Source organism: Cynoglossus semilaevis, chromosome 7 (assembly GCF_000523025.1).
Source record: "Cynoglossus semilaevis isolate Cse_v1.0 chromosome 7, Cse_v1.0, whole genome shotgun sequence".
In the NCBI taxonomy this organism is placed as follows: Eukaryota; Metazoa; Chordata; class Actinopteri; order Pleuronectiformes; family Cynoglossidae; genus Cynoglossus; species Cynoglossus semilaevis.
In genome coordinates, this window is record NC_024313.1 from 10254510 (window position 1) to 10264057 (window position 9548).

Consider the following 9548-nt stretch of genomic DNA (forward strand, 5'->3'; position numbering starts at 1 on the left):
GTTTTCATTTAAATATATTTTTTGGACTTTTTATAGAAACGTCCTACCTGCTCTACATCTAAAAAAATATTCTTAAATATTTTTTACTACAATGTGTCTGTTTTTTGGACTTTTTATAGAAACGTCCTGCCTGTAAAAGTATTCTTAAATATTTTTTACAACAATGTGTCTATTTTTGAAAAGAAGGAAATCAACTCCAAAATCTGCAAAGTATGGAATCACTTTATTAAATGATCCTCAGTACGATGAGAGTGAGAGAGAAGCCCAGTCCAGAGAACAGTAGTCGGTCGTTCAGAACTACAGTCACAGTCACACAGTCCTGGTACTTTTCCTTTCACACCAGGTACATCGAAAAACGTTTCTTTTAACTCGAGTGACTGAATGAAATGACTGGTATACAGTATAAATATGAAGTAAGACACAGAAATAAAGACAGATTTAAATGAAGTCAACTGCTGTGGTCCAGAGAAAAACATCACTTCTACACAAAGATATGTTGTTGTTGGTGGTGGGATTTTTTTTTAGGCTTTTTGAGGCTTTTTTTAAAGGAAGTTTTCAGTCGACTGCGACTCTGGTGTTCTCCTCCGACACCTGCTCGTTAAATACCATCATCTCTAATCAAGTCATTTTGAGGGGAAGCCTCTTTGTTTTTTCATTTCTGGGGCAGCCACTTCCAAATCCTCCTTCCTCTAAATTTCTCCCACAGTGCTTCCCGACAACCAAAAAACAAAGAACCCAAGGATGTGTGACGTGACCTCACATCCCTGTGGCTGCACTGCATTCTGGTCAACTGAGGCCACCGTGGGTAGAAAAAAAATCACAATGTGATTGTTAACAATTGGTGCAAACAGACGGTTGGGATAAATCCACAGAAGGAACGTCTCGTCACAGACGACTGACAACAGATTCATGCAAATGGAAAAGAAAAAACAAAACAAAAAAATACATCACATTACAAGTGTGTACATGTTCTTTCAAATATATATTCTTAACGAAAATAAAAGTGAAATATTTTCTAAATCAGAACAGAACAAATATCACATTTTATACACAGGTTCGCCGTCGTAAAAGTGAAATTAAAGGTGACGTGACCTTCAAACAAACATCAAACATCCAGTTCCACGTCCGACAAAACAGAAACAGGATCTGGATCTACACCACGCTGGTGTTCATCCTCAGCTGAGCTGGATTAGGTTTTTAGTGCAGGAGTGGATTAAACACAGGCACACACAGACCAGGCCAGAGACTGGAACAACATGGATTAGGGATTCTGTAAAAAACATTTGGAGGGAATTCCAACATTATTTAAAAGTTTTCTGCTTTCAAATCTGCATTTCTTTTTTTTAAAGCTGCAGAAACGTGTTTGATCTGCAGGGTTTTTTAAGGCACACGATGTGTCAACATCCAATAAAATATTTTTTTTTTCATCATTTTAAACACCATCACTTAGGTCGAGTGTCTCAAATAAAACAGTTTGAATTGACGTTTACTTTCAAATAATTGTATAACATTCAACAGAAAATGTGAGCATTTTACTGCACAAAGGCTGACGAATTGATTCTTTTTTCAACATTCAATTCCAGATTCACTGACACAGTAAATGTTGGATAAGTACCTGGAACTGTTGCTGATTAAATCATGACAAGTGGAGAAAAAAAAAACCCAAGCAGAATCAAGGCCAATCACAGACTTTGGTTACGTGTCAATCCGACCGGTTTTGTTAATGCACGTCATTTTATGAAGAAACACGCAGCGTTTTACAAAAGTACCCTGTTATCCTGGTGCCAGCTGATACTAGCTGCAGAGGTCACAGCATGGTGTTTGCATTGGTTTCTTAGTCCTTTAAATTACCGTAAAAAAACTACAAAGCCTAAGGCTGATATGAGTATAATATAATACGCCGTAAATACTTGGATCACAGAACCTAAAACTGCTCCTGCACATACTTTCATGTTATATATTTCAGCTCACACAGGGTTGCACTGCTTGCTTGCAAACAGCAAAATGTAAGCGTTATTATTAATTTATGTAGAACGTACTGAAGGCCTACAGCTGTCAACTTCCTTGAGGATTTTAAGGGTCATTTTTATGACATTCAACCAAATAACTGTTTGGTTTTGGTGGTGTTCTTCAAGGTGAAAACCTCGTGTTGAAAAGTCAAAATTGGGTGTAGATCAGGGGTGTCGAACTCATTTTGGTTCAGGGGCTGCACACAGCCTAATCAGATGTGAGGTGGGCCGGACCAGTACAATAATAAATAAGTCCATGTTTTTTCCCTTTTGTTTTTATGCAAAGAAGTACAATATATTAGATTTTAACAAAACATATCATGAACATGAAGTGTTTGTGTTTTTCCAAATTCATCCAGCGGGCCTGACTGAACACCTTAGTGTGCCAGATTTGGCCCGTGGGCTATATGTTCGACACCCCTTCACTAAATATTTTCTTTCTGATTTAGCTCAAAGCCAACACAAACACACGCACGCAGTGGAAGTTTGTTCAAACAAACACTGATGTAACAAACAGAGCTAAGTTGTACGTGTCTGTACTCAAACCTATTGAGGAAAAAAGAAGATGTTTATATTTATATTATATGTAATAAATAATAAAACTTTGTTCATAGTAAATCTTGATTATGTAGAAAAGCAGAGAGAGATAGAGACTGGTTAGCAAAGCTGCTGGACACAGAGGCAGCAGCTGCAGCAGAGAAGTGATAACAAAGTGAATATATACACACACATTTACTGCTTATACTGTATATTTATATATTTATATTGCCTAATTCTGAGTGTAGTGTCAGGAGTCAGTGTTTGTAATGCATCTTCACTCCTGAGTGTTTGAGAAGCTCAGCTCCACAGTCTGGTCACGCTGCCAGAGACGTCCTGCAGGAGGAGCAGGTTCACGTGTCACCTGAGGAGGAGCAGCAGGAGGAACAGGAGGAACACAGGAGCTGGTGCTTTACTTTAAGGCCTGTTTTTGTTTTCTGGTTTTTTGTTTTTGTCGTTTGATGAAGAGACACCAGGAGCTGATGTTCTTCCAGCAGAGCGCTCCGATCTCAGAGCCTCTCCTTTATTTTCCAGCTCCACTCCATCAATCCGTTGCTCGCCAATTTAAAAAAAAGAGCCCAAAAGAAGAAAGCCAGAACAGAGCCTCAGATGTTGATGCGGAAAGACTCCCAGCTGTCCTCTTTGCCGCTGCTGCGCCCATTCTTGGCCGTGGTTGCCGTCCCGTCTCCCATCTCCCCGTCCGCCTGTTCTCCCGTTGGAGTGGCGCCAGGCTCGGTGTAGAACTCGTCGTCCTCGTCGAAGTAGCCGTTCTCTATCATGCTGAGGCTGGAGGCGGCGCTCAGGTCCTGGCAGCTGCCCTTGTACTCCTGGATGGACTCGTGCAGGGACCACAGCTGGCACAGCAGAGACATGTCCTGCTGACGCAGACCCACCTGCAGGGGGCAGACCCAGGAGTGGGATTATTGCGAGTTAGTAACACATCAGATTGTGATGATAATTGCTGCCTCTATGAGGCGCTGGAGGCAGCTATGTTTTTACATCACATTCCTGTTTTTTAAAGGCCACAGGGCTGAAGAACCCTCTCTGTAAATACCTTTATTCCTAAACTATCAACAGTGATTTCCTGACTTTTGTTTCTAAATCAGAGTTTGTTCCACTATTCCACAACCGCTCAGCTGACACCACACCGCGACTTTGCAGAAAACTGCAGCGTTGACCAGACAGTGGTTGAATGTCCACAAAGAAAGAAAGACTTCAGCACGACAGTTACAAATGCTACGTCTGTGTCAGTGAACACATCACCATTCACTCCATTGTCTGCAACAACTTCACATTGTGCTGCGTCTCAGGGCGAATAAATAAAAACAGCTCATTTTCCCTGGATAACCAAAGAAGGGAGTGTGATCTGTAACCTGAAACAAGGAGCTGAGGAGACACCGAGGGAGACAGAACCCCAAAGACACCAGGATAATAACAACCTGCACATGAACTCAACAATAAAGTATGTTTTGACTGATTCAGCCTGCACAGAAGCAAAAAACAGACATTTCATTGTTCACTGGTTCTTTCATTGTTTTCTGACTTTTAAAGAACCTTCATTGACTTTCTGTCCAAAGGTATAAAAACAATAATCTTCCATTGTTGCCCCGGCAGACGTGGTGATTGCAGTATCAAAGCTGAAATCTGAACCACAGGCAGGATGGAGGGGAGGCTGGGAGGGGGGCGTATTTTCTCCTGCATACCACACAGCTGACAATGTAGCTCTGAACCGGGGGTCACTGCATTGTTTTGCCCCCAAAAATTACAGAGGGCAGACACATACACAAGTTAGAGTCAGGCTAAATAACAGGGAGAAAGAGACGGAGATTCGACCCAGGGCTTTGTGAGAATGTGGGAGTGGCTCACAGCTGCTGAAATCCAGCACATTTGACATTTTAGCAACAGAAAAAAAAAACCCACTACAAGCCTAAAGTTTAGTGTAGCTTCCAGGGAGATTACAGCTGTGACATGAAGCAGGAGCTGACAGGCAGAGTTGCTGAAATTCCTACAATATAAAGTTAAAATTAAGGTTAAAGGTCAAAGTAGTTTCCTCTAAAATACTGCAGAAAACTAAAGCCATTAAAAAACAGATTATTATATTAGATTAGTGTGGGTCCAGGTGTGACTGATGTGAAATCCCTGCATGTTGAAATGCAGGCAGATGATCAGTGTGAGGTTGTGTGTCAGGGATTATTGCTATATCTAATGTTTACTTGTGTGATAAGGTAAAAAAAAAAAAGACAAATAACACGTACTGGCTTTATAAAGTTAAAAATTATTCAAATAAATAGACAGGTTTAAAGCAACCCGAACCATGTTTTTTTTGTAATATTAAGTGTGTTCTATGCGGTTTAAAGCAACCCGAACCATGTTTTTGTAATATTAAGTGTGTTCTATGGAAGACTCCATCTTTGAAAATTACATTTTCTCTTACCAATCATACAAACTACATGGTCTTTAGGTGGAAAAGGCCCAACCATTCGGTAAGAACGTGTACAGAATAAAATATGCATTTATTAAGGAGAGAATACTGCATAAGACACTTAGGATTTCTGCAGGATTTCGTCTTCGTGTTAACAACTGATCTACGTAGGCTTTTGTGAAAAGGCACGTTGCACGTGTGCTAAACAACGTGTTAATCTGTACAAACATAGTAATGTAAATAAAAGATACGTGCCGAATTTGCCAAAGGGGTTTGAAGGTGTGAAAAGCACCAGAAAATTTGAAGTAAAAATAGGTATAGTGTGACTAAAGTCCAAACAACGCCAAAGTTCTATACCTTCTTTAGGGAGCCTGGCTGCTAACGAAGCACGTTGGGAATAAACGGCGAAAAAAAAGGTAAAAATGCAGGAGTTCTTTTTGGAGATGTTCTATTAAAACCTTACCATTTCTTTCCGCAGTAGAGCCAGGGCAGCGTCGAGGTTGGCCGGCTTGTTGGCGAGGAGGTTGTCGGTGTTGTTCCTGCCTCGGCTTAGGTCGTCCTGGATCATGGTTTTCTTCACGTACATCCTCTCCATTTCTCTCCAGGAGCCGCCGCTGGAGTTCAGTAAACCGCTCAGGCTCTTCGGCAGCGGCGGTAGACCCTCGATACAGGCCATTCCTCCAGCCGTGCCGTTGGTTGACTTACCGTTCATTGTCGTGTGTGGTCGTAAGGGAATAATAAATAATTCTGTTTTCGCCTCAGTTTAGAATTGAGTCTGAAAACACGACACACACACTGAGAACACAACCGTCTTTAGCTGCATAAACGAGCAACAGCCTGGTTCTGACTGCCCCTGGGCGTCCGCCGGGCAGCGACGTTACTGCGTCAAGGTAGACGTAAGGACGTCATTACACATCCGGTTTTATCACTGCATTGTCAGTGACAGAACAAATAGGATAAAATGAAAATATCTATAGGAGTTAATTGAGGTGTACCTTTTAACCGACTTACTTTTAATGTATGTTTTATAAGTTACCTATATATCAGTATTGTATTTAGGTATCTTGGATTGGGAGCCGTTATAAAACTTTTATTTTGAAATTAAACCTTTTATCCTGTCTTGGGTATATTGTTAACTTGACTTTTCCCGTCCCTTTAACCCAGTGACTTCTGGGCGTCTCCCATCAATCACAAGCGAAAAGGAAGTTTTTTTTCTTGTTTGTCACAATCGATCACACATTTAAAATAAAATGTTTTCATTTTCTGATAACGTCTTATGTTGATTATGATTAAATTGTCAAGTGAATTAACACAGAACACAAATACATTTTGAAGTTTGATTCTGTTAAATGTTTGTGATTAAATTGTCAAGTGAATTAACACATAACACAAATAACACATTTTGAAGTTTGATTCTGTGAAATGTTTTAACCATGTCTTTGACTCAGGTTTGGTTGAATGGAAAATTTGTTTCGGTTTGACTACTATAAAATACACAGATATTACTCTCCAGAGAGCAGACAGCAAGGTCCGAGGTCACGAGAGGTATGTGTTTGTCTGGGTGTGCGTGTGCCAGACAATTGTTTGAGTATAAAGGACAGATGGTGTGTCCCCCCCTCCTCACACACACACACACACACCAGCCTGCAGGCCGGACATGACAATAACAAAACAATAACCTTGAAACCGACCCACAAAAGGATCACACCTCATCTTCACAAAGAGATGAACATGTGTGGAAACACACACACACACACAGTCAGATCCTGGAGCCCTGAAGTATTAGAGAGTAAAAATAGATGAATTCTGACTCATTTTCTTATGATTCAAATTCAATCATCTAATACTGCAGTACTTCACAAAATAAAACTGAAAAATTAGAAACAGATAATGAACACAAGTATCTAACGACGGTGAGGTCGGGTCATCCTGGAGACCACCCAGCTCCAAAACAGCCTGCAGTCTACCAGGCAAAGGTTCAGGGTAGAGGTAGCGCCACCCAGAGCACAGGCAGAGTAACAAAAGAAGAAAAAAGGAAGCTACGCCACGTAGAGGTGAAAGAGAGACATAACACTTCAAAGAGGGTGTTAGGCGCAGAGGTAGAGCAAGTTCTTCTTTCTGACATGTTTTAATTGAACACAAGTAGTAGGTTAGAGTGGGACAATGAGGGACAGCAATCATTTAACCAACACCCCTCACCCCAAAATAATCTTGATTCTTTCACATTTAAAATTAAATAATCAGATAAGGCAAGAAAAATCTTGATTCTTTCACATTTAAAATTACATAATCAGATAAGGCAAGAACAAAATATGACCTGATATAAAACTAAACAATGTCAGTGTAAACAGGTCTGTGTAGAAACAACAACTCCTGTGGATTATATGAACATCTGGAAGCAAAACATGTAAATAATTAAAAAAAAAACCCCAAGTGTCACTAAGTGTTTGCAACCAGGATCCAGCAGGTGGCAGTCCAACAGCATTTTTCAGCACTATGGACAGCACGTTTCTGAAACACATTGGTAGAAAAAAAGCAAATGTTAAACCCTAGGCTGTAACAAGACACAATGAACTCTATACATCTGTGTGCAGAGTGACCCTTGACCCCAATCTCTCTGGAGATCTGAGATTTTCTGCAGTGGGTTGACCGACGTCACTCCAAACACACGGAGGAACTGTGCAGAATCATACAGTCATCTAAAGAAAACCAATGATCCAACAGACACTTCTCCTCCTCCACAGACTGTTTTTCTTTCTCACAAGTCTTCACAAGAAAACACACCTTTCCATCTTTTACTGTTTCCTTTCGTCCATCCTTCCCTCCATCCATTCGTGTGGAATGGAAAGAAATGAGGAGGGAGAGAAGTTAAAAAAAAAAAACAATCAATGAGGAGCGAAGAGACAGAAACCTATTTCCTGGATGAAATCCGACCTGCTCTGATGGATGAGATGAGTTTTCGTCCTCCTGCTCACTCTTCATCGGTCCTCGTCTTTTTGTTTCCTTCTCTCTATTGCACTTTTCTAGTCCACTACAGTGTTAACATGTGCAGAATGTCAACAGAATGATGTGACGGGACCTGGTGATTAACTCTGTGACCAGATTACAGTCGGTCCAGACTCAAAACAGATGTTCCAGTAAATACTCAAAAATAAAATAAAAAACAAATAAAATCAAACAGCCTTCAAATACTCCAAAAGAAGTGTTTCATGAATGGGCTCTCAGGAATACAAAAACATACATGTACAAAGTATCAGAGCAGCGTTGCCATGGAGACGAGGGCCACTTTACAAGTCCTCACCAAATCAAAGCAAAGAAAAGAAAAAGGAGAACAGCCTCCGTTCACCTGTTCACCTCATGGTCTGCAAACATATGGCTCGTGGGCTGGTTGCTGTCCGCCAGCTGACCGTTTAAGGGCCACTGTTTTATGTTTCTGAACCTAACTTATTACCAGTTAACTTTAAGGGTGTGAAATATGAAGAAGTAGAATCTGATCTCACAGTATGATTATTAATTAATGAATTACTCATAACCAGTTAATTTAGTCCAAAACTTTCAGACATTGCAGCGATATATGTTTAACAAATGTTAGAAGCATTTATTTCTATACTATATATAAGAAAAAAAAGATCAAAACAACAGAGAGCCGTATGTGACACTGCTATATTTATGGAGGGAAAAGTAATTAAATTATTGCGTTAGATGAATGTGTTTGACCTTATTTACAGTGAACATTTATATTCCGTAATTAGACCTGACATTTCAAGGTAATTAAACAAAGCAGTGTATTTTCAGCAGCTCCATACATCACACCTCACGGAATCAACTAAATTAGCTTTTTTTTCCTTTGTTTTTTTTTTTTTTGGTCTTTTGCAGGAGGCTCATAATTCCGGGCCCGTCGTCATGGTCACTGCTGTTCTTCATCGACGCCTTCACTCCATCACCGAGGTGGATTTATGTTTATGCTGACCAAGCGCTTCCATGGCGCTCGCCACACCAAATCAAATGTCACGCCATCGCATGGGCATTAATCACTGACACACACACACACTTTAACAGGCGTTAAATCAAATGAGTTCCATGAACAGTCGCTACATTAGTTCAGATGAACAGTATCTCAGGTTTGTTGTTAATGTTGACGTTCCTGTCCTTAAAACATCATTTTAACATCACTGATTTAATAAAAACTGATTGTTCTAACTGTCCAGGGTCTGACCCCAGCCTTCACCAATGATTGGCTCTAGATCAGGCGTGGCCAAACTTTTTTAACTCGCGGGCCACAGTGGATCTGGGGGGCCGTGCCAGGAGCCGTAGTTTGCCCATGTCTGCACTAGGACCACAAAAAAGGGGGGAAGCAGTAGAACAAAAAAATGAACAAAAAAAATTGTTTTGATTCAGAGACATTAGTTCTGTGGACACTTGTGGGAAATGTGTTTCTTTGTGTAAAAAGACGTCACATGAACTGGTGGACTTGACTTGGTCCACCTGTATGGACTGCAGCCATGATCCGTGCTGGAGATGGAGAAGCTCAGTGATGACAGCCTCCTCCATCCTCCCCTCTGTCCTCCACTCCTCCCATG

At 40.7% G+C, this 9548-nt stretch overlaps 1 protein-coding gene across 1 annotated transcript; it reads right to left on the minus strand.

Moving 5' to 3' along the window:
• Positions 1-204: 204 nt before the first annotated feature.
• On the minus strand, positions 205-5858 carry fam89a (family with sequence similarity 89 member A). Its single transcript, XM_008313363.3, has 2 exons — positions 5432-5858; positions 205-3439 (listed from the first exon to the last, which is right to left on the minus strand). The coding sequence occupies exons 1-2, from the start codon at positions 5678-5680 to the stop codon at positions 3152-3154; spliced, it is 537 nt and encodes a 178-aa protein (XP_008311585.1). The 5' UTR covers positions 5681-5858; the 3' UTR covers positions 205-3151.
• Between the last annotated feature and the right edge of the window lie 3690 nt (positions 5859-9548).